The 25,923-nt window shown below is 31.0% G+C and overlaps 3 protein-coding genes across 3 annotated transcripts; 2 read left to right on the top strand and 1 right to left on the bottom strand.

The window, feature by feature from the left end:
* The first annotated feature begins 7,682 nt into the window (after nt 1-7,682).
* Nucleotides 7,683-11,632, top strand: LOC129309595 (uncharacterized). The gene is made up of 9 exons (XM_054951220.1): nt 7,683-7,993; nt 9,056-9,165; nt 9,758-9,826; nt 9,933-10,048; nt 10,154-10,208; nt 10,399-10,519; nt 10,760-10,807; nt 10,952-11,046; nt 11,209-11,632. Exons 1-9 carry the CDS (start codon nt 7,897-7,899, stop codon nt 11,305-11,307), a joined length of 810 nt encoding a protein of 269 aa, XP_054807195.1. The 5' UTR covers nt 7,683-7,896; the 3' UTR covers nt 11,308-11,632.
* A 4,563-nt stretch (nt 11,633-16,195) lies between these two features.
* On the top strand, nt 16,196-20,254 carry LOC129307747 (65-kDa microtubule-associated protein 8). Its single transcript, XM_054948623.1, has 11 exons — nt 16,196-16,402; nt 16,525-16,728; nt 17,008-17,262; nt 17,364-17,576; nt 17,817-17,972; nt 18,047-18,206; nt 18,290-18,441; nt 18,534-18,621; nt 18,705-18,778; nt 19,567-19,641; nt 19,762-20,254. Exons 1-11 carry the CDS (start codon nt 16,319-16,321, stop codon nt 19,855-19,857), a joined length of 1,557 nt encoding a protein of 518 aa, XP_054804598.1. The 5' UTR covers nt 16,196-16,318; the 3' UTR covers nt 19,858-20,254.
* Nucleotides 20,255-20,668: 414 nt separating this feature from the next.
* LOC129310098 (DNA polymerase II subunit B3-1) lies at nt 20,669-21,542 on the bottom strand. Its single transcript, XM_054951949.1, has one exon. It carries the CDS (start codon nt 21,470-21,472, stop codon nt 21,053-21,055), a length of 420 nt encoding a protein of 139 aa, XP_054807924.1. The 5' UTR covers nt 21,473-21,542; the 3' UTR covers nt 20,669-21,052.
* Between the last annotated feature and the right edge of the window lie 4,381 nt (nt 21,543-25,923).

Raw genomic sequence — 25,923 nt, 5'->3', positions numbered from 1 at the left:
TTTGTGCTCCATAATCACAGCCCCCTCATTCACATTTTTCACTTATCTTCTACCTCCATTCATCTTCATCTTTTCTCTCAAAAGAGACCTATGAACCCTAGAGCCTCTTCCACCATTTCTTCATCTTAAAACCCTCCACTTCACCATCTAAATTCACCATTCTTCTTCTCTCACCTCACACTTCTGTTGAACCCTGATTTTGATGATTACAAAATAAGAGAAGATTGTGTTCGACAGGTTTAATAATCATGAATCAATGACTTGTAAGGGAATTAATCAACTTAAATTTAAATTTTTGAAGAACTCACTATTCCGAAATAATTGCTTTCTTCCCAAATAGGTAGAAACACGTAAAATCTTCTTTAATCTTCTTACGTCGCGTTTCTCACAAAAGATTAAGTATTTGACTTAATCTTAATCTCTTATACTACCTAAATGGTGTCTCAAGCTTTTTTGAATCAAAATCTTATCGTCTGTATGCCTTTATTGTTTTCCTAATCATTAGTCCTTATTTCAAAATAGTGACCTTATTCCAGAAGAGCTTATTCCTAAGTAAGTTTCCTTTCTTCCTAAGTATCATCCTTTCTGCCTATTTAGGAATAGTCTATTTTGGAGTAGTAGTCCTTATTCTAGAATAGTGGTTTGATCTTCGTAAGCATTAAGTCTTTCTGAAGTTTAGCTTGTTCGGGAATAGCCTAGTGAAGAATAACTTATTTGGGAATAGTCCTTCTTATTCCCAAAAAAAGTTTTTGAGATCATCGTCTCATAACTTTATTCTGATATATGCTAGTTACTTCAAAATAAGCTCTCTACATTTTCATTTAATATATTCTTCCTTATTCCTAAAGAGCCTCGCTTATTCAGAAACAATCACACAAATTCATACTCTATTTCATGCGAGAAAAACAAAGGTTTTCATAACCTTTGCTGAATCTTTTCCTTTCACGTTTTGAGTGTTATAGTAATCATATAATGTCTCTAGAATAATTCTAAATGTGTTCTAGGGATAAGTTGAGCTCAATTTGATCTTACTCATAAAATCCTCATTCCTAAATAAGCTTCTCTCTTCTAAAATAGCTTTCTCACCTACCTTGTTAGAATATTTAATGAAAAGTTGCGTTACTTTCCTTACTTACCGTAATAGAGAAAGCTTCACCGAAAAGCACTATTTCATTATCTCAATTCAATGATTGTTTAGATATCTTAAAGAAAAGAAGCCGTTGACTCTAATGGCTATATTCATAAGAGTAACGGATCCTCAATGAGCTTCAACCATAAATACAAATATTTATGAAGATGGAAGAGACATGAAGAAATATGAAAAAGCTCAAGTGATTCATATTATCATTCATCAAACTTCTGAGCGTATATTCATTTTCAGTAAGCTTCATTGATTATATATCAACTTCGAGTGAGAGTATTTAACAGTTGTTGTTCACTTTTGAATATACTCTGTTTGCCTCTGTTTTACTGATTAATAACAGAGCAACTTAAATTCAGAAAGTTTAAGTAGGTTACTTCATTAGTTTTATAAGGGGGAGTGAGACAGACTTTAGTTGAAGTTTGAGATTATGCTGAGGCTACCAAGAGCTTGGATTAATCTTAGTGAAGTTAGTAGAGAAATCTCAAGGAGAACTTGAGGACTAGATGTAGGCTTAAGTAGTTGGAGCTGAATCAGGATAAATATGTGAGCAAGCTTATTCTTCTTTATCTTCTCTCTGCTTGGTGATATCTCTTTAAACTCTCCTTCTTATTTTAGTTATCATTTATCAAATTTTTATATCACCCCCCTCTTGGGTTGACTTCAACTTCAAATCCTAATGCTTTATTTCTTAGTTTGGCTTCAAAATCTTCAAGGTGTTCAGGAAGTATGGTTTGACCAAGGGGAAGAGTTATGTTCAAGTGGATTCCAAGATGACTAAAGGCTAAATCTACAAGGAGTACTAGGAGGGAAGGATGCTAAAGGAGTCTTGAAGTGTCTCAAGAAAAGTAAAGGGTTATGGCCACTCTCCATTAAACCTAAGTTGATTTAATCTTGTTCTTAAAGTTAGAAGTATTTTTATATCTTGTTCTTATTAACCAAAATATTTGATTTGTTAGTTTAATGTTTTTCCACTTGATTTCCCTTTGAGTAGCTGATGAAAATTTTCTCCAATACATTATAATTCACATAAATATATGTTTTATGTGTGTTGAATGTGCCTTATATTATTTAGGCATATATATATTGGGTTGGTGTTTGATAAAATGTCTTGTGTACAAAATTGTGCACTTGGCTTACCCAAGGTCGAGCTATGCTATGGGGAACTAAGGGGAATTTTTGATCACTTTGCACCTAGTTAAAGAATTGATTAGGAACTTGTATAAAATTGTACAAGAATTTGGTTAATTGAATTGATTAGGAAGGTACACTTATGAAAAATTGTATAAGGGGTTTAATTCAGTTAAATGAGTAGAAGTTAACCTAAGTCTAGTTAAAAAGAATAGACAAATAATCTAACATCCCATAACTCTTAGGACTCCATCTTAGAAAGGTTTAAACACTCATATTTCCATTTCACTATTAATTAGGTTTTTAATCAAATCTGTCCATTTAGTTTAATTAGTTAAAATCGATCAACTTTAATTAGTTTAATTCACTAGTTTAGCCTCAATTAACCTTAGTTAGCCTCCTTAATGAAAAACGACCTAAGTTGTCACTGGTACTATATTAATGTTAACTTAGCTATTTTAGAGTGTAACCGACTCATCACTCTAATAACCCAGCATTAGTGGTCTCCATTTGTCTTTCGTCTCCTTCATATTGTGAAACATCTTATGCTTGAGTAGTTCATTCTCAGCTACTTCATTAAGTTGATACATTGGTTATGATATAAGTCAAGAGCTTCAAGTCTCATCCCCTCAAGCACCTATTTTTCCATAGTAGCCAGCAGACAATACAAAAAGTCTTCAACCATGTTTTGGTGTTGTTATATCTCACACCATAATTATTTTGCACATTTACTTTAATCCACACCTACAAGTCTGAAGAGAAGAAAGATTATATATGTAAATAGTTAGTAATAAAAGCCCACACATTTTTTGCAATCTCATAATCTCTCAAAATATGTATAATAGGCTCCTCATTGGAATACCCAAAGGGGCATGTTTCACTCAAAGAAAGGCCTCTCTTAGCTCTAAGTGAATTAGTGGGGAGCTTTCATGAAGAACTTGCCAGAAGAAGTGTTTAATCTTATCAGGGATGGGTCACCACTAAAGTTTCCTCTATAATGGCTCCCTGAGATGATCCCTAGAATTTTGCAAAGAAAAATAAGTTGATTTAACACTAAAATTTCCATTAGAAGAAGCTCTTCAAGTGAAACAATCTTCAAAATTTCTATTTGATCATTTAACCATACTTATTTTCCTGACAACCCATAAAGGTAGGCATTTATTCTATTCTGTCGAGTTCCATTCTCTATCAGGTTGAATAAAGTGATCCACTGTAGTTGTGGGGTTTAAAAGATGGCGATTCTTGTCAATGTATTGGATTAAGGGGGCTCCAAGAGGTGTCCATAAATCCTACTATAACTTGATAGTTGTGCCATTGTGAATTTTCCTACCCACTTTGGATAAGAAATTGTCTTAAACATCCACAATGCTAGTCTAAACTTGAGAAGATTTTTTCTTTTTTATGACAAAAGGGTGCACATTATCCTCACATTTGTACTTGGCTTTCAAAACTTAGTCAACAAACCTAGGGGGCATTAGACTTAAGTCAACAAATCCCAACATAATTTCATGATAAAACCCACATTTTGTTTTTAATGGTCCCTAAAGTCTAACCCTCTGTCATTTCTATCTTATTTCAAAGTATCCCAAGCTATAAGGTGTATTTTTCTACCCTCTATCCTTGATTCTAATAAATATTCCTATTAATCTTCCCAATCTCATTCAAGATGCCTTTGGGAAGGAGGGTAGTATGCATTAAATAACTAGGCACAGCAGAAAACATAGACTTAATCAAAATAGCTCTTCCAACTAGAGAAAGAAATTTATGAAAATAGCTTACTACGAACTTTCTGAAGAATGAGATGATAGGTATGAAATAATCATATTGAGTATTGAGAAGGCAAAGGGAATGAAAAGAAGCATTTTTTTTTTTTTGCAGGAATGTTATTGATCAAGTTAGGATGTTTTTGTATAGGGATTGCTTGGTTTCCTTTGAGTTTTGTTTACAAGGAAGCAAGTTTACATTTTTCCAATTATATCTTCATTAAATATCTTATATATATGCTCCCATCCTTATATATAAGATATTTTCTAGAAGCTTATTTTTTCCTTAAATATATAAGGTGTCAATAATATTTTTTAGTAATTAAATAATTTTTCCATTATCTTAAAAAATGGAGAAGATATTAATTATGTACTTTTTCAACTACCATCATGATATTAATTGTGGCATTATCAAGGGCAAAACTAAAAAAATTATTGTAATTTTGTGTGATTTTAACAAAATAACACTTTTATTGGTATGCGAGATTTGGTTAGCAATAACATTTTTATAGGGACATAGGGAGGGAGTACCTGTTTTGATAATGATAATTAAAATTTTAATATATCATTTTTCAAAAAGAATAATAAATAAAACAAAGGTATAGTTAGAAAAATAATTATAAAAATTATCTAATGTTATATATTTTGAATTTCGCATAACTTTTAGAAGATGTCTTATATTGTGATCTCGTAGGAGTAGCAACCAAGTCTTTGATTAATCTTGTATAAAGGTGGTGCATAATGAAATGAAGTCTCTTACTACCAATTAGTTTGTAATCTTTTTTTAATTAATAGTTTAGTTTTTCATTAAAAAAATGAATTTGTAATGCCTTTAAAAATATAAAATATGTGTTATATATAGAATAGGAATTATAGATAAATTTGGAGAGGAATATTAAATTTTAAAATCGGATTTTCTTTTCAAATTTTCTTTATCTTAATATAATGGGCCAAAAAATTTTTTTTTGTTGATGATGATATCTTTTAGGATGTGTTTAGTTGAAGTTATTGGAAGAAAGATGAGATAAGGGAAAGTGAGGAGAGGTACTCCCCTTCCCTTGTTTGGTTGGTATTTCATAAAGGGAGGGAAGGGGAATGCCTTGTTTGATTAAAAAAAAAAATGAAGGAAAAGGGCCTTCCCCTTCAATTTGGGATTTTTTTGAAGGGAAGATGAGATAATTTTTTTATTAAATTACTTATTTATTATTTTAAAAATTTTAAACTATGTTTGATATTAAAAAAATTATGTATTATTTTTGCCCCTCTCTGTTATAATTAAATAAATTTTATCACTTTATAAAAATTAATATATAATTTTTATTGTCTGACATTTTAACATTTTTTCTTTGGATATACTGATAAAATATAGTATTAATGTATTTATTCCTCAAAAAAAATTTATTAATATAAGTTCATATCCTTAAAATAATATAGTTACTAAAGAATAATATTACTATTTTTAATAATAAATCAAAGCAAAAAATAAAAATCAACTAAAAATTGATAAGAATAAAATTATTAACTTATTATTGGTTTCCTTCCCATCCCTTTCTAAACTAAATAAAGGTTCATCAAAATCCCTCCCCTTTATCCCCCTTCCCTTCCTCTTGAACCAAACACATCTTTTACTAAGAAAATATTAAATAGGTACTCATGAAAGAATTTAATATTTGATAAAGACCCTATATAGATTAGATACTTTTTAAAACAATAATTTCACTTATTAATTTATTAATATTTAATTGTTAGAAATTCTTATCAAATATATTTTCAGGACCACAATATAAGGTGTATTCTCAAAGCTTTGCTTGGTCTAAAATGTAAGTTATTGGATAATTTTTATAATTATTTTTTTAACTATACTCATATTTTATTGATTACTTTTTTTGAAAAAAAATGATGTATTGAATTGCAATTGCTATTATCAAGGTACTTTATTTAATAAATGTATAATTGAAAAGATGATTTTTTTAAAAAAATTAAAGTTTTAACTAACATTTTTCAAGAATCATAAATTAATTATCAATGTCTTATGTGATCTAGAGGGAGTATTAATTTTTTTTTTGGAAGTCTTTAATTAATATTCTCCCTCTTTAAATTGTTAACTGAAATGGTTGTTAAAAAATGATTCTCCAAGTATCTTACAATTTAAATCTTAATTTGATTTAAACGATTTCTGCCAATTAGCTTTGTCATCTTTATTCTCTAAAATTCTTTAATACAATCATCTCTCTAGATCTAAGTGTGATATAATCATATGAATTTTCTCCCTCTCTCAAATTTGACAATTAGTGAATCTTAAAATTAGGACGTGGTGGTGTCAATTATTCAACTTGAAATGGGAAAATGAAATAGGCTTGCATATTCCTATAAATTTTCCAAAGTGATATGAAGCTTGACAAAGCTACTCTATCTAGTCCTATTTTTAAGCGCAGATTTTTTTTTTAATTTTATTTATAAGTCATATTAATAATTTTTTTAAATTTTTTTACCCTTCATTAAATGTAAGAGAAAAAATGTATTGTTAAAATTTAATAAAGTTAATAAAAATTTATTAAATTTTTATATAGATTTAATAAATTTTAAAATTTTTCTTAATTTTGATAGAATATATTAAAAGTAATTTATAAATATGATTATATTTTTGGCCAAGAAAAAATATCAGATTTGATGGGCAAATCTTCACTTAGAGAAGCATTCGTATTTAATACGGAAAAAAATAAACAAAGCAAATAGGTCTTGTCTTCCTTCTCTTTCGATGGTTTGTAGTAAATTTACTCTGATCCCTTTTTTTATCACCTTATATAAGATGTTTTACAAAGTTAAAAATAGTCCTAATTATAAAATGTCTTACAAAAACATGAAACAATGTTTCATTTTTTATTGAGAAAGCATGAATTTGCACAAATAATAAAGCGTTTGCTGGTCTTTCCCAAGTTATATTTTGCATAATCATATTCATATTCATTTAATTAATAAGAGTATAGTTAAGAAATTAACATTTTTTAACAAATAAAATAACATAACAAATTTTTTAATGAATAAAATGTCCTTAAACCCCTTGCACCTAATATAATAAGGGACCTGATAAAGTATATTTGATGTTGATTGATTTAGTTCCATCAGTTCAGAGTTGGATTTTCTTTTCAGCAAAGAAGAGTAAGGGAGAAATCAGTGTAAATTTATATTTAAAAATTTAAATTTGATAATTTTTAAAACTATAAATTTAATTTTAATAGTCTAGATTTATGATGGAAAGGCAGTGGAAAAAAAAAATAAAGAAGAAAAACTCACCCCATCAAGCTCATGTCATAAATTAAGTAGAGTTGATAATTTAAGTCAAATTTAATAAGTTAACTTAAATTTATTCAAAAAACTATTAGGATTGGATTTGATTATGTGTGTATTTTTAAGAAGGTAAGATTCTTCAAGTTAATTTAAATAAGTTTAATTGTTGAAATTTTTAATTTTATATATATATAAAGTATGTAATTTTGCTTAAGTTGTATGGGCCAGGTTGAATCTGACAAAAAAAAAAATTAAAGTTAGATTTAGTTATGTGAGTTTTTTTAATAGGATAATACACTTAAATTCAAATCAAATAAGCTCAATCCAGCCGAATAACAGGGCCTGAAACTAAGCGGGGATAACGGTAAATTTTCATAAAGAAAATGGTTTAATGTGTAATTTTGATGTTGGAGCCAGAAATGTCGAGACAGAATCGACGCTCAGATAACGCTACCACTGGTGTTCGTTCTTCGTACGTTGTAACCGCAAAGCAACAATAAGACTGCATGATTGGGCTTCGCCGGCCGCGCCGCCGAAACCGTGACCGATCGATTAATTAAGCCCTCAGATTTCATGACTCTCGTCGGGTCCCGGCACACCGTGGACGCCATTCCTTCTCTCTCTTCTCCTTCCTCCGCGATCTCCGATTCTCGATTCACTCATGCTTCAGGTAGTACTACTCTTCCTCCCTCTTGCCTTACCTCCATTGCTTTTTAGTTTTGTTTTTTTTTTTGGTTAGTTTTAATTTACAGATGAAATCTAGAATTGCATTGGATTCCTGTTTTGGCTGTTTCGTTTGTCAGTGTTTCTCGGTCTTTTCCGCTTGATTGTTTGCTTAATGTAATTTGGGTATTCGTTGCGGTCAGAGAGGAAAAAATAATTAATAGTATATTGTTTTGGAGTATCCAAAGCAGAGGAGATGATGATATTTTACGTACTGAATCGTTAAAAAAACACAGAGAGATAGATTAAATCAATTTTAGTGCCGGATACGATGGAATTCGGGACTTATCGGCGGCGAAACTGAGATGCGCTTATTCTAATCAAAATAATAAACAATCCATGCGAAGGGAAGTGGGACCCGCTTGTGAGCACATTTAATCCTATGCAGACTACCCCCTTGGATTGGTGAAAAAGATGGCCATCTATGAAGCTACATAGCGTATCAATGCATTTGCTTCTTTTTTTAATTGTTATTTTTTTTCTTTTGCTTTTTTTTTTATTTTAAATTTTTCCTTTGATCTTATCCCACTGAAAATCTGGTAAACATGGAGAGGGTGTGGCCAGCGTATTCAAAAACTTACCAACATGGAAAGAAGACGGAAAAGAGGATCTATTTCTCAGAAGGACACAAGGTATAATCTTCCCACGTGGTCGGTTGGGTCCCACTTCCAATGTCCGCGCATCCCAGCTCATTGCTGATCTATGTCGTTTTGCTTTATCTTTGTCGGGCAAAAGACGACAACACAAACTGCTGAAATTACTACACCTCCACTGTGCACGACTTAATTATGTCCCCTTCCGTTCGGTTGATTACTGTTTCTGTTTGATCGATTCAATCTCAAAAGACATTTATTTATGCTAGGGAATAGCTTTTACTGTTTGGTGGAGTTGATGATTTAGTTCAGTTTCTGATGCCCAACTCGTAAAAAAGATCTTTCTTTTGATTCAATATTTGCTTTGGCTGAAGCGCTAGCTTGAATGAGGAACTCCACTGATTGCTTATATGCAGATGGTTCAACGTGCGGTACCCCTGCTTGGATTGGTAAAGGACTCACTTGTGTTTGCTTCAAGCGTAGGGGAAGCTATGAACGAATATGCATGACTTTGACCCCTTTGCAGGTGAGTAATTCGCAGGTTAGAGTGTTAGACCGTGAAGCTCTGCATAATTAAGTTCTTCCAATACTATTTACCTAATATTATGTATTTTTTAAATGGATCATCTGTTTTTTGATCCCATGGGACTGTTTGTCATACGTTGAGCAACCTTGTTGCAAGTTTCCTGATTTAAAACGGTTGCCTTTGTCTTTATGTTATCATTACATAGATGGCGAAAAAGCATGTCCTTTTAAAATTACTGTTGTAGCAGTACTTAACGACGGGAGTGTGTCCAATTTGACATTTGTATGCAAGCTTGAGTGGTTGGATAATCTCTGTTTCTACTTTCTATGTTGTTCCTCCCCTTCTCTTGTCGAGAGGTGTATTTTTACTAGTGCAAAATACCTATCAGACTCTGATTATCGTGAAATGTGTTTACAAATTAATTGGAAGCTTTGGACTTGTTTTCTTATTTGTTTTCTGAAAATAACTCCATCATCACTGTTCAATGTTCTACATGATGATAAATGAGTTTATACTTGAAGTTCCTATCCTTTTAGCTCATGTTTGCTTGTCTTGATAATTCAACAAAATCAGCTTTATACAAAATTTGCAGGAGGAAAGACTGAGAAGATTGAAGCACAGGATGAAAATTTACTTTGATGCTTCCAGGCCAGATCACCAGGTTTAAAACTTCACAATTTATACATATATCTTGAGTTATCCGTATTCTTTCATATTTTTAGCAATTTTGTTGGAAGTCAGTTATCTGGAATATTTTTTAAGGATAGGAGGCTTTGAGAGCTCTGTGGTCTGCCACATTCCCTGGTCAGGAGCTCCATGGTTTGATATCTGATCAATGGAAAGAAATGGGGTGGCAAGGAAGAGATCCATCCACTGACTTTAGGTTCTGTTTATTGCACCATCCATTTGCCTTTCTCCTTTATGGTTTTGATTCTAGTATTAACTTAGTTTACTTGCTCTGCTCTTCTTGACCAATTTACCTGAACAGAGGAGCTGGCTTCATTTCCTTGGAGAACCTCCTGTTTTTCGCCAAGACATTTTCAGTAAGATCCTATCCTGGTTTTTATCTTCAACTTTGGCAGTATCACGTTTCTATCTAAGACTAGAAAAAGGGTTTAGAGGCCGTCGCTAAGTTCCTCTGTGCAATATGTGACAATGTTCTTTGAAATAATGGTTTTTCTGTGTTCAAAATGATACTCTAAAAATGGAATAGCTTTCTATTATATGTTGCAGACTTCTTTTCAACGACTATTAAAGAAGCAAGGAGAAAGAGGAGCTGCCTGGGAATATCCCTTTGCTGTTGCTGGTGTAAATATCACGTTCATGATGATGCAAATGTTGGACCTTGATGCCAGTACGTTATGCACCTTTTGTCTTAAACTCTCTAGTGCATTTTACGCTGAAAAAGTTATTTGAGTAACAAGTTAACAATTAAAAACTGGTTTTCATCTGCTTAAACTTGAGCCTGTGAGATTCAATTGTCTAAGGAGAGTCACACTAAACAGGTCATGATCATCTTAGGGGAAACGAACGTAGAATTTTTCAAATTCATTTAAAAAAGTTCCTAATGCAAGGTAGTATTTCTCACATGCAGCTAAACCCAGGTCTTTTGTTAGACCGATCTTTCTGCAAATTCTTTCAGGTCAGAATCAGTAACTCTCTTTGTATTGTTAAGTTGATTGATGACTGATAATTGAACCCAATTTTTACTTGACAATATCTTTCATAACATGAACATTCCCATCGTCTGACAACCATTCTTATGATATTTCTCTTACGATTACAGAAGATGAGTGGGCATTTGACTTGCTTTACTGTGTGGCTTTTGTGGTGATGGACAAACAGTGGCTGGAGAGAAATGCTACATATATGGAGTTTAACGTAAGAATTCACTTTGTATGAAGATTGTAGATTCATATTATATATCAAAGTTGCAAGATGAATTTTGGTTCCACATGAAATCATTTAGTGATTTCTAATGTAAATCCGGACGTGCAATAAAGTAGACATGATTTGAACATGTCCTTGTCATTTTATTTACAGGATATTTTGAAATGCACTCGAGTCCAGCTTGAGAAAGAATTATTGATGGACGATGTCCTTCGAATTGAAGACATGCCTTCTTACGGTCTTCTTTGTTGACACTTGACGGTGATAGAAAACCACCCTTATGATATTTAGGAAGGCCTTATCTTTAGTAAGTGATAATATCTTACATTTTAATGATATCTCTAATGAATGTATCTAGTGCTGAAGATATTTTCACGGTAATTCCTTTTCAAAGCTCAAAGTTTTCCCTTTTGCCATTTAACGTAGATGTGTGTACCAGGTGTTAGGTTTTTTGTTTTTGTTTTTGTTTTTTCCCTGGTTGATAGTAGGGTTATTTTTATTTTATCTAGTTTGACTTTGAGTTCAAAATTTTCGTAGTTTTAGAGCTTTGTAAATGTAAAGTGATCTTTGTTTTTCATCTTTCTTGATCATATGTTGTTCTATGCAAAATAAAATAACTAGTGAATCAATGCTTAAAATATATATATATATATATATATATTTAACGATAAAATACTGGAATTATGTAGCAGTTCCATTGATGCAAAACATCATGACCTCTACCTACTATTAGTATTAGACTATTTGATATTTGGTGATATCGCCAGTTTGTCTTGAGTCTTGTAACTCAAATAACACCTCAGGCTCCCCTCAAATGAGAGAGGTGGTGAGATCGAACCCTGAGGGATACAAGAGTGGATTGTGTGTGGGCTACATACCTGCTCACTTATCTCAACATCACTTGCCCTTCCTCATGGGGAAAAGTTTTTTGACTCACATATATTTTCTTACTAGAGGTAATTCTATTTGAGGCACTATCAAATATTAAACATGAGTATATCTCTCAATAGATATTCAAATCTTAATTCGCTATGTTGTGGTAGACTAGCCTCTTTCATTAGATCCAATCCTTGTTGGTTAAGAGTTAGAATAGTTATGTGTGTAAAATTGATTCACACACACACAAAATAATCAAGTTGTTAGGGCCTTCTATCATTCATTCCAATTGTATTACTGCTGTTACCCCTGTTATTAATAGACCTTTGATTTGGATCCGTAATCTTTTCAAGTCCATCAAATAAGGAACAACTTGATTCTCTTGTCTGAAGAAAAATCTTCCACAAAGTAACAACAATAATAAAACCTTCTTGTTACCAAAAATAAAATATTAAAGCCGTCTTAAAAGTCAGAATAAACATTAAGAACCGTGTTTTAATCACAATCAATCTATACAAGTAAAGGGATATGAAAATGTCAAAAAAAAAAAGAAAAAAGAAGAAAATAGATATTCCTTGCTACATGTTTAATGTTCCATGATGAACCTATATTTTGGCCGAATAAGGTGCGAGGATGAGACGTTATATCACATTGCACTCCTTTAATACTTATCTGAAAATAATTTTATGAGAAAAGACATAATTACCCCTGTTCATGAAAGAGAAAATACTAAACGGTGAAGCAGGAACAGGTCTGCAAGCGAAGGAGGAGCAGAGCTGCTAAGTGAAAAATCCAGATTCCTCCATTGTTGTCTTGATGGCCATCCTTCATCCTCATTCTCTTGCTCTTGCTGATTAATCTGATGATGATTCCCTTTCGACCCTAAATAACTCAGATTCCCTGCAAATATTCTGATTATAATAATCGCCTTCAACTTCAAGTCTGAAATTAATCCACCAAAACTCTGTTGTTGTTGCTGATCTTGTTTTGACGGGTGGTGATGAGTTGCAGCAGGAAACATGGTCATGTTGCTTTAGCACTACCCTCCGGTGACTTCTCCGGCGATCTGCTCCCTCTAAAGAGCGAAACCTGCCAAACATTCACACATGATATCATTTAATTTTACAAGAGTCAGCATTTTACAGGAAAACAAGAAGATTCTACAAAGATGACAACTTCTGAGAAATGTTCTGAGCATGAAATAAGTAATAGAAAAATGAAATGCTCATGCAAGAATCAAAGATATTAAGCACGCACCAGTGTGAAATTTGCTGTTACTGATTTAGTGCAAGTTGTAATTATAGTCATCATCATTCTTCAATGGGTTGTTGTTAATTAAGAATAGGTAGTTAGCAAAACTTAAATGGATACTTATTTATGCCAAACTAACACTTGTTCAATTCAACTTGTCTTATTAGTTTTTTTAACTACTTCATTTTCAAATGAATTGTTATTATGCATGATTAATACTCGTCTAATTCAACCCGTTCTATCAATTTTTTTAATTTGTTCATTTCTGAACGAGTTGTTAATTACAAGAGTTATTGTTAAAAACTAAATGCATTATTATTTTAAACTTTAGGAGTAATTAAGTTTTTTTTTTAAAAAATTATTTTCAAATAAGTACCATGGGGTGTAGTGTAATATTAGAATCTTAAGATCCTTAACTGATATAAAAATTTTTCAAGGTCCTCAATTGATATTTTCCCATTTTTTTAAATTTCTAATATCCCCTTTATTCAAATTTATTATAAATGAGGTTTAATTCAAAAAAGTTTTAAAAATCGGACCGAACAATAAATTGAAAAGGTCATTTGGTTACTATTCTCTTAATTTAACTAGTTAGATCGGTGGTTGAATTGATGACATAATAATTAAAAAATAATATTTAAATGAAAAAATGGGTCAAAATGATCCAACTATTGCAAGTCCCAAGTTTTTCTCTAAATCTTTAAAAATTGCCCAAGTCAATTGTTAGAATAGATTAAATGGTTGAATTAAACTGCTTTTCTCTCTAGACAACAATCTAATCTTCTGGATTGGTCTGTGATTGAAAACACTATTAATTGATGGCTTAAACTTGTAAAAAGATAGATAAATGTAAGCATATTTTTTCCCAAATAGGGACAATTTATCAAGAAGACAGTGAAGAATTTAACAAGTATTTTTAAATTATTTTAAAGGTTTATAGTTGTTTCCTATGAATATTTGAATACATACCTAAATTATTTATCTGCGAAAACTTATAACTAACGTTGATTAAAGCAAATGCATATGAGAACTCAAAATAACAAAAGAGTTCAAACTGTTTTCACCTCCTTTAAAACAAAAATTTGTATTCATTTATGTACATTAAATATAATTTCTACTTAACAATTATTTTTGTTTTATTATTTATTTGTATCCTCCCCTATTGAAGGTAATTCTATTTGAAATACATTTAAATGTTAAATGTGAATACATCTCTCAATGAAAAATTTAAATTTTAGTTTACTACGTTATAAGGAATTGGCTCCTTCCATTAAACACGATCTCATTAATATTTAAAAATTACATTACTCACTCGCAAAAAGAAAAAATTGGCGGAAAGATAAGGTGTTGAGCGGGCATGTAATATCGGAATCGAACAAATCATTTCATTGCCTAAGTTATAAGCATCTAATACCCATATCAAGAGACTCGTGGATTTCGTTTTCGGCTAGAGATCTAATCTCTTTGATGTTATTATGGGCAGTTTCGTTTTCATTTGAAGCTTCTAAACGATTAAAGAATAATGCCCATATCAAGAGACTCGTGGCTTTCTTTTTCGGCTAAAGATCTAATCACTTTGATGTTTTTATTGGCAATTGCTTTTTCATTTGAAGCTTCTAAACGATTAAAGAATGCCATATTGTATTTTTATTTTATTATGTCTTTTGTACTTTGCACTCTTGGTATCTAAATCTTCCCTTTTTGGGTTAAATCAACCACTCAATTATAAGTTTCATGCTTCTTATTAGTCAAAAACTCAGCTTCTTACTAAATTAAACAAATTCAATTTTTTAATTTAACACATTCTTTTGGTTCTCTTTATAAGTCATTTTTACCAATCTTATTAATATCAATGCCAAAAAAGTATAAAAAATAAAAATCTATGAAATTGTAAATATGCCCTTGTATAACAAATTTAAAAGTAATATTATGTTATTTTTTTCTTATGAGAAGTAATTTTAAAAATATTTTTTAAATATTATTTAAAAAATAGCACTATGATTTATAAATGAGATCAAATAAATATTTTAAAACATACCTTGTAAATAGGACTGGAGGGAATATTTCTTAATTGACTATCAACTGCCCAAAAAAAAAAATCTATTATAAAAATGGTTTACTTGTCCGTAAATCATTGCTGTTCTATCTCCAAATACATACAAAATAAGACCATTGTATACGTCTGAAAATGACAATTAATGGACTATAAGAAAAACCCAACTCAAAAATAATACCCCCTTCTATCCTTGTTATAAGTCACTTAAAACTAATTCACAAGAATCACGAAAAGTTAATTACATCATTAACATTGTCTAAAAATTGCTTTAATTTTTATTTTTAACCCTAATAAATACCACAAGTTTTTTTTTTAAAAAAAACATGCTCTATCTCCTCATTGGAAATTGAGAAGAAAGGTATATTTAGAAAAGAAAAAAAAAATTAATGCTACACATTTTCTTTTTTAAAGTAACTCATTCGGAACCGTATAACTTTCCAGTAAACAACTAATATATAGAACCAGGAGAAAAGTGTGTGTATGTGAGTTACACATGAGTACAACTCACACACACACAAACACACACACGAGTGGCACTATTAATAGTACTATGCACTGTGTAAACTCACATGGCATTGTAGTTCATTAAAAAATGATAACGATGTGCAACAAACTGATCAAGTTTCATTGCTTGATGTACAAAAGAAATAACGAGGTTCTAGTTTTGGACATTGTTAGATTAGGAATCAAGACCTAAGTCACATGAACAAATGATTCACAGGGCGTAGGGGAAAGTCACGTATCACATCTCTGAATACGAAAGTCTATCAATTTTAGGTTTAAAGAAGAGACAGTTATACTTCTAATTTCAACCCTACGAAAGAGAAAAACAAAAAGTTGAAGGAGAGGATCAAATATGGAAAGAATATGCGTACCATTCTTGAACCCAAAGCTTACATTACCCACCTCTGTCAGTCATCCTTGTCTTTTAAGCAAAATCTTATACCCAATGCTCCCACCACTTGCACCAGAACCTTCTTTCCGAGCTTCCTCTTTCATACCTTACTTGTTTGTCTTTGAAAATCCAACTCAGTGATTGTTTGAGTTCCATCTGCATTGAACAGTACCAAAGAAATCAAAATGGGTTCATTCCAGACACCAATTGGAATGAGAAGTGCTTCAATGGTGGAAACTTCATGTGGGTTTCTGCTGCAAGAATTGCAGGCAAGTAGTGTCATAGATTCCTTAGATTAAGTAATGACTTAACTTACTATAATGCAGGGTTTTGAATCTGATCAGCTGCATTTTCTTTTCTTTTCTTTTCTGACGTGAAATAATGGAACCAGAAAATATGGGATGAAGTTGGAGAAGATCAGTTTGAGAGAGGAAAGATTCTGCTGGATTTGGAGCAAGAGTGTCTCGAAGTTTATAGAAGAAAAGTAGACAGGGCAAATATTTCCAGAGCTCGTCTCCATCAGGAATTAGTAGAAGCAGAGGCTGAATTTACCCATCTTCTTTTGACTCTTGGTGAACGATCATTTCCTGGATGGGTAACTATACATTATACTCACTTCGATTAGTTGATAACACCTATCAAAACCTGCAATTATTTTGAGCATATAAGATATTATTTCATATGCTGCTTACTCTGATGATAGATTCATTCTCGTTCTAATACTATCTGACAATACAACATTGCAAGAATATCATAGTTTTATAGATAAATGTGACTTACGATGATGAATGTTCTGGTACTGTACCAACTGTGTCCTGCAATAAAGCATTATTGAGCATGAAAAACTGATACAAATGCAATGTCACTTGAACAGCCAGAGAAAAGAGTAGGAACACTGAAGGAGCAATTGAAATCAATCACGCCAGCACTTGAGGAGATGTGCTTGAGGAAAGAAGAGAGGTTAAACCAGTTCCGAACTGTACAAGAACAAATACAAAAAATAAGAACTGAATTTGCAGGTAACTCTGAAGTAGAAGCTTCCCCAAGCATTGTTGTGAATGAGAGTGATCTTTCACTGAAAAAGCTTGAAGAGTATCAAACTGAGCTGCAACGGCTCTACGATGAGAAGGTACTACACAGTATTCTGTGGTTCAAACGCCCCCATTTGCAAAATCTCAGGCAGTAATATACTTTACGTTCTTATTATACTTGTTTTGTTCACATTTGAAGAATGAAAGACTACAGAAGATGGAGAAATATATAGAGGTAATGCATAACTTGTCCAGCATCTTGGGGAAGGACCCCTCTGTAATCATCAGCAAAGTTCATCCAAGCTTGAATGATTTGAATGGAATGTCCAAAAACACAAGTGACAGTATCTTGACTAAACTCAATAGCACAGTGGAGTCCCTCATGGAAGAAAAGCGAGATCGGCTTGACAAGGTAAAATGATGCAGCTCTTCTAGTTTTCAGTTTTGCAGCACCTACTTTAACTACAGTAGGCGGTACTTATTATGTTTAATCTATCCATAGAAAAACACAAAATATAAGGAATTCAAAGGAATCTTGCTCAATGGACCCAACTTCAGTAAATTTAAATATAAAACAATTGCTTCAGTCTACTATAGTTTCTTTTGATTTTTAATATTAGATTTTTAGAAATTGTATTCTTGACAAACGCAGCTTCACTATCTTGGTAAAGCACTGACAGATTTGTGGAATCTCATGGATACGCCAAATGATGATCGACTGTCTTTTTCCCATATAACTGGCTTGCTGTCAGTCTCATCATTGAAAGCATTGGATCCAGGAATTCTTTCTCTAGATATCATCCAGCAGGTCAGTGCAACATTGATGATTTTCAGAACATTAGAAATCGTCTGATGTTACAAAGATCTTAAATTATTTTTAAGGCTGAAGCTGAAGTCAAAAGACTGGATCAGCTAAAAGCAAGCAAGATGAAAGACATATTTTTGAAGAAACAAGATGAACTTCATCTGATATGTAAAAAATCGCATATGGAGATACCTACACAATCAGAGATGAATCATATCTTCAACCTCATAAACTCAGGTGAGTCTAGGCAATATGTCTGTCATTAAAAAAATGTGACACTTAGTTTAATCAGCCATGAAATTGACTTAAATGTACGAAAGGGGAGATTGAACATTCCGATCTCCTCAAGAGCATGGATGAACAGATATCAAGAGCAAAAGAAGAGGCTGCCAGCAGGAAGGCTATAATGGAGAAAGTGGAAAAGTGGATTTTGGCATGTGATGAGGAGCGCTGGCTTGAAGAATATAACAGGGTTAGAATCTCATTATTCACCGATCTTGACAATGATTAAGTTTAAGAAATGATTGCATCTGTTCTATATTCACTACCTAAGTATGGCTGCAGGATGAAAACCGATACTCAGTCAGTAGAGGAGCTCACAAGAACTTGAGACGAGCTGAACGTGCCCGAATAATGGTCAGCAGGATACCAGGTACGTATAATGAGACCATAATGATATTGAACCCAAGTGGAATCTAACTAATCATGTGATTTCCCTTTGTTTCATATTTGCAGCTTTGGTAGAAATGCTAATGGCAATGACCAAGAGTTGGGAAGAAGAGAGAAATAAAGTTTTCTTATATGATCAGGTAGAACAATTTATATTTTGCAATACATGGAAATGTTACAATTCTTCACGCACAAAAAAGCGTGCGCGTGCACACACAGATTCCCCATCTACAAATGGCTTCCATGTGCTGCAGTGTTCAAGGCATATACTAACCTAACATGCCTGATGCAAGCTTAGTGGCAACTAACTGATAATCACGTGGAAGCGGATAGAACTAAGAATTTTCCCCCCTAAATTGCTTGCAGAAAATAACAATAATAATGATCATATTATTCAGCACTAATGCCTCAGCCTTTTTCTTAAACGCATAAGTTTGCATTGGAAAAATGTAGACTCAGGCACATGAGAAAAGCAAACTCAGAAAGGATATTTCAAATTAAAAGCCACATATTATATAGAATTTTTTTTTCATCAATAAAAAATCCATAAATCATACCTTCTTGATTGGAATAGAAAGCTGCTACAATATAATCTAACCTTTCAAAAATGTAAAACCCCCCAGGGGCAGGGGGTTCCTCTTTTTACTAAATATGCCCCAATTACAAGGACTTCTAAGATATGCTATCGCCATGAGCTATCTAATTACACTTTTTGGCCCCAAAAATAAAAAAAAAATGGTTATCGGAAAGTTATGCCTCACATGTCAGCAAAAGCCTTCAGAATTCCAAGAAGCCAAACATATTAAGCAGTTCCAGCATGATTTAGCCTGACATAGAATGGTTTGAGAAGTCAAAGGCTGTTAGAGTTTCCTTAATCATGGCCCACTTAATGTATTTCCTAATAGAATAAATTTGCATCCATCTGTAGGCACCTTTATTGGCAATACTGGAAGACTATTACATGGTAAGGCAGGAAAAGGAAGAAGAGAAGAAAAGACAACAGGTTAGTTTTTGGAAGTACAGTGACAACTTCACACATCAAGTCAAAAGTCAAAACAACAAATACTGAACCCTGGGTATGATTTTATCATTACCTCCCCTTTCATTATTTGATTTTCACCAGCAGGGAAAGAAGAAAGTTCAAAGCCGGTTAGTAGTTCAGCAAGATAATATATATGCTTCCAGAACAGGCATCGGCAGCAGGCGTCTTCCAATCTAAAGCTTGAATGGAGGTCTAGAATATACAGCACCCTTGAACAGAAGGCTTGCTCTGGGTATCCAACAGCTGGAATGAAATCACATAAATTCAGAAAATGAAGCCATATCCTTCTTCATGGAAAGAAGGTACCAAAAAGCAGATTTTTGGTTACCCAAACCAAGCCATGCTTCTCATATTCAAATCAGAGATGAAAAGTCTTCATTGTTGTCAATCCATCCTAGACCATTATCACCTTCATTTTCTTATTTTACAAGAAAAATAGGTTATGACTGAAATTCGTTTGCCATAAAACTATTGTAGACCTATAAAAGAATAAATTTGAAATTTGTAGCGTAGAAGAAATTTGAGTGTATTCACGTTTTTGCACATGCTGCCCACAATAGATAGACTTAAGTTGGTCAAGTGCAAATAAAACAAGTTATTGTTCAGTGTTCATATGGCACAAATATTTGTTATAGCTAAAATCCTTTTTCTGGTTAAAGGGTTTGGTTAAGAAAACCTCAATTTCACACTGAAACCGTCACATGATTCCTCAGATCCCAAACATCTCTAGCTGAACCAAAGGAATTTTATTTATGTTAAATGAATCAAACATTTATGTCTACATCCATATCTATAGATAATATAAAATTTAGAAGAAGCCATATTATTGATAAGTCATAAGCTTTATGTAGAACACAATCCCACATGGTTTAGCTGTCCAAAATGCATCATAGGTTTACACAATCATAGGTGTCACTGTTGCGAAGTTCGAATAAAGATAATGTTTTTGTAGATGAATAAACAACATGGCCATAGGGATTAAAATAGATTTAGGTGCCAAATTAGTGTAAATAATCAAATCTTCCGGCAATATTTATAGTGTCGAGTCTTTGTATGCCCGCATAGAAGGAAACATCAAAGGAGAAGTGCATCATCATTACATTAAGCTAGTAAATTGACATCAAATTACAAATCTCCTCTTATAATTCTGAAAACAGGCCATTCTTGGATTGCAGGACACGATGTGCATCATAATCTTAATCCAAAAACCAAGATAAACTAATCTAATAACGTTGTAGAAAGAGAACATCCGTTTATGGGAGTTTGAATCTCATCTTCGTGCTTATACCAAGTCATCTCAGCTTTAGTGACGATATAAAGCAAAAAAACGTCTCTGCTCCCCTTCTTGCTTGTTCCGTCATATGGACATAACCTAAGGTTCATCCCTCGGTTCTGACGCTTCGTCTTCGGGCTTTCGGAAGAAATGATCAATACGGCGAGCACCTGGTGGAGGTGGCTTATCAGCATCCTTAGATTGACTCCGATCTTTGGTCGGGCGATCAACGGGCAGAGACGGCAGAGGAAGAGAATCAAGCAGAAAATCGCTGGTTGGTTGGTGCCTCTTGACAGCGATTCTTAGGTGTTCAAGCTTCACAATCTTGCGCTTCTTCTCGACGGCGACTTGTGCAGACTTTTCAGCCATGAATCGGAGGAAGAGCTCGGTGGAGCATGATACCAGGAACAAGGCTTCTGAACTTACTCTCTGGATTTCGGGATCCAGCTTCATGATTTTCTTCACCCGACCAGTCGGAAATTCTGGTTGCATTGAGCTCTCTCTCTCTTCTTCCGCCATTTACTGGTTTGGAGAAATGAGTGGACTCATTGGCATTGAACATGGACAGAAGATAGGGTTTCCAAATGGTGGGAACAATGCGCATTCGTTTTCCCGCCATGGTTTCGGCTAATATACAATTGGCTTTTTAAACAACTTAATTAATTAATTAATTAATTATATTTTAAAAAAATAACAATAAAATATTTTTAAATTATATAAATGATAAATTTGTCTATTAAAATGTTACAATATCAATAAAATTTTAAATATTTTTTATCATTAAAGAATTAATATAAATAATTAAATTTTTTTAATTAAATATCAATTGCTGTTCACAAATTTTATTTCAAAATTTATAACTTTTTTTTTAAATTATAAGGATTTAATATTAATTTATAAGTTTATATTTAAAATTTTGATATTTCTCAAGTGTTGCAAATATCAATTATTATTCACAAGTTTTGTTTTAAGATTCACAACTTTTCTTTTTAAAATTATAAGAATGTAATAGCAATTTGTAAGTTCACATTTAAAATTTGAATTAAGGACAATTTGATCATTTATATTAATTTATTAATGGCAAAAATGTCTGTAGAGACTATATCAGTATTATGACATTTTGAGAGATTAAATTATTATTTACATAATTGAAAGGGATTTTATTATTATTTTCCTTTATATTTTCTTATTTATTAATTTAACAAAAATTAGAGTTCCCACCTGAAAACTTGAACGTCAATGTTAATAACAGTATAAAAAAATCAAAATATTTTCTCTATTTAAATATAAAAGATATTTTTAATTAAATTTTACCCTTTAATAAAGTAGTCACTTGTTTTTAAACTAACTTTATCTCTTTATATTTACCCTTATTTAGTAGGATGTTTCATCCTAAAACAAATATAAAGTATTTATTTAATAAGAGTACTTAAAAAAAAAGGTGATGATTACACAAACTAAAACTGTCTTATATTTTTTAACATATAACCTCTTAAAAAATACCTTATATTTTTAAATAGAGAGAGTAATAATTAGGTCTTAAAAATTAAATTGATAACAGTTAAGTTTCTGACAAGTTCAAGAATTTTAATAATAAATGAGATATTTTAATTTTAAATATAACAATTAGATTGTAACTAAAATTCATATTTGTAATTGTTTGGAAGTAATTTTTACAATTTTTTTAAAATTTTTTATAGGAATCAATCTAACTGTCATTTTCCCAAAACTTAATATATATATATATATATATATATTATAATAATAAATTTTATAACGTTGCATTGGAAAGAATTATATTTAACAAATATATCTTATTAAATTTAAATAATTTATTTCATTCTAGGAAATAATTTCAAAAATTGGAGGTCCCTATAAATGATTAATTTCAGTCTTTGGATCCTTTTTTAATTCTATTTAAATTAAATCACACAGGAATGCATAAAATATTAAAATTCAATTCTTCTAGTTTCACCACCGAAAAAAAAAAAAAGACAATTCCTTCTAGTTTCACAGATTTCATTAACGAAAAATTGAAAAATTGAAAAAGTCCATGAGATCAATGGCAGCCCACTTTCAATACAGACCACGAGAGTTTGGGCCATCCTTCATTGGCGTCTAAAACTGAATGTCATATTTCATTCATTTAATATTATAAAATAAAAAAAAAGAAAAAAAAATTATAAGATACGCAGCTGCGCTGTGAGCGCAAAATGAACCATTCTTTTGCCTTTTACCGAAAAAAAAAATTATAAGATAATTTTTAAAATATTATTTAATATTATAAGATATTTCTTAAAATGTTGCATTAAAAATATAAGGTATTTTAATTATTTTAAAATATACTTAATAATTTTTTTTTGGAAAAATGCCTTTAATTAAAGGTAATTAACAAAGTTTTCAAACTAAAAATACTCTATTAAATAAAGATAAATATAAAAATAATATATTATTTTAAAAAAATATTTAACTAACTCATTAAAAATGTAATTCGAATAAAAAATATCTTATAAACTAAATGGAGAGAGTAATCTTTTATAATAATAATATAAAAAAGAGTAAGCACTGAAATTTTGTATAAGAAGCAGCTTGTTATATATAAAAAATCATATTATTTAAAAGTAAAAAAAATGTGACTCACAACAAACTTTGTGTATTTCATTCAAATTGACAATAATAATTTGTATATGTTTAGAAAATTCTGCTAATTTGATCAAAAGTGAAATTTCAGACCATTCATGAACGGAAAACAAAAAATATTTTTTGCTTGATCAAGATTAGTACGTATATTCGATTGAGTTATAGTTCTATGAGCGCAGAGATCGATATAAAGTTTTTTATTTTTTTGGCTATTCTACTGCAAATGATGTTCAGTGACCAGAGTCTTAACTCTTAACTGACATTGATAATCTCGTGTGACCTAAATTTTTGTCTTTGTCATTTTAAGCCTTAAATTTGGATACTTCAGATAAGAAAATGATATTGATATCTAACAAGTGTGTGTTCAGAAATTCGTTCATCTTGATAAAGTCATGATTTAATTTTGATTAGAGCAATATAAGTATAGTCTTTGTTGGAAACTAAATACACCACTCACTCCGTTTTCAAATACTGCCACATCATTTCTATTTATATGGTAGAAAGGGAATTTTTTTTATCCTATTTATATGTCACATAATTAAATTTTCATCATAATTTTTTCACCATCTATTAAATGTTAGAAAGAAAAAATATGTTAATAGAGTTTGTATATTTAACAAGGCAAAGTTGAATACTAAATGCTCATACAGAGTTAAGGTTTTCTTTGGTTTCAATAAAACATATGTTGAAAGTAATTTATAAATAAAATAAGAGGAGTATAAGAGAATTATAATCAACTCACGCAATTTAATAAAATTAGTTAATCTTGTAATTATGTCTGAAATTGAAATGTTGGAAATAAAATGTCCTCATAATTAATGTTTACTTTTCTATCTAATTTAATGATACTATCCATTTATGAAGGACAATTTTAAAAAAATATAATTAGTACTTATTGAGATTTGTAATTTTACTTGAAATAAAAAACAGTAAATCATATTGTAATTTCTCTTATGTTTGAAAATGGAGAGAGTATATTGCAAAAGTACAGCTTAAATTTTAACAATATTTATAAGGATAATAAATCCTTATAAAACTTTAAAGATCTTAAATATACCTTAATTGATTCTTTAAATTTAATTTTTAAAATTTGTCTCCGCAATTGATTTAGTTTTATTGTTAAAAAAGTAACATTATATTATCAAGATCTGGACAATGGAATATTGAATTGGCAATAATGTATATTAATGAAAAAGTGTAATTATTTAGGAAATAAAAAAATAAAAAAAATATTAATTCTAAAAAATTAAAACACAGCATAAATGAATAGAATAAAAAAAATAGATTGGTTTGTGGGTTAATTTTTTCTCATATAATCTTATACATATCAAGTTATTAACATAACATACATAGATCAAATTAATTTCAGGATCAATTTATGTTACAAAACTCAAAAGACAAATGTGATAACTTAAGAAAAAAGGATTAAATTTATAAAATATTAAACTTAAGAAACCAAATAAATAATTAAGAAAAATTTTAAAAAATTAAAGATTTCATTATCCCATATTTATATTTGTAATTTGAAAAGTGGATCGGGAAATAAAAAAAAGCATCAGTATGAACGAGAAGTTTTTTCTTTTGTTTTTTTTAATAACAACTATGAATGAGAAGCTGGCTAGGCTGCGATTTCGTGAATGCCCACAAACTTTTTTTCCCCCCTCCTTTCGTGGCAAGTAGTGCGAGAAAAGTGGAAGATGCAGACTGGTTACCTTTCTATTAAGGGAAAGGAATCTTATCTTGGACCTCATATAATGGCCATTAACGTCCAAATATTATTGTAGTGGAGAATATGTGTCAATGTTAGATCATAGAGACACATATTTTATTTATTATAAACAAAGTAGTTTTCTCGTAGACGTGTCTCTTCAAGGGATCGTGAGACCAAAGAGAACAAGACAATCTGTTTTCTCTCTTTCTATTATAAAACATTTTTAATTATCTCAAGGTATGAGATTAAAAAAAAAAAGTTTAAGTCGTTGATATTTTCTGAAAATATTATAATAAACTTTCAATATTATAATTTATATATAATTTAGAATTTTTATTAGCTTTCTTCAAATTCTAGGTTTTCATGATTGAAGAGCGTGTCAAAACTTTCTTAGCATGAAGAGATTTTTTTTTTAATCTTACGGTTAATTGTGACTTTTGTGGTTCCTTAACAATAAAAAATAAAAAATTGATCCATGCATATAGGTCATTTGGTGTAATTTCTGCGTGTTTGATAATAGCGTGAGATATATATGATACTCAAGTTTAATTATATAAGTTGATAATTGATCAGTGTTTATATAGCAGGAATTCAACAAATATTTGGGGATTGTTTAGCC

Source organism: Prosopis cineraria, unplaced genomic scaffold (assembly GCF_029017545.1).
Source record: "Prosopis cineraria cultivar Desert tree isolate PC_DT_omini unplaced genomic scaffold, ASM2901754v1 PC4, whole genome shotgun sequence".
Taxonomy (NCBI): Eukaryota; Viridiplantae; Streptophyta; class Magnoliopsida; order Fabales; family Fabaceae; genus Prosopis; species Prosopis cineraria.
Note: the sequence above shows the minus strand (reverse complement) of the source record. Positions and strands in the feature narration are given on the sequence as shown.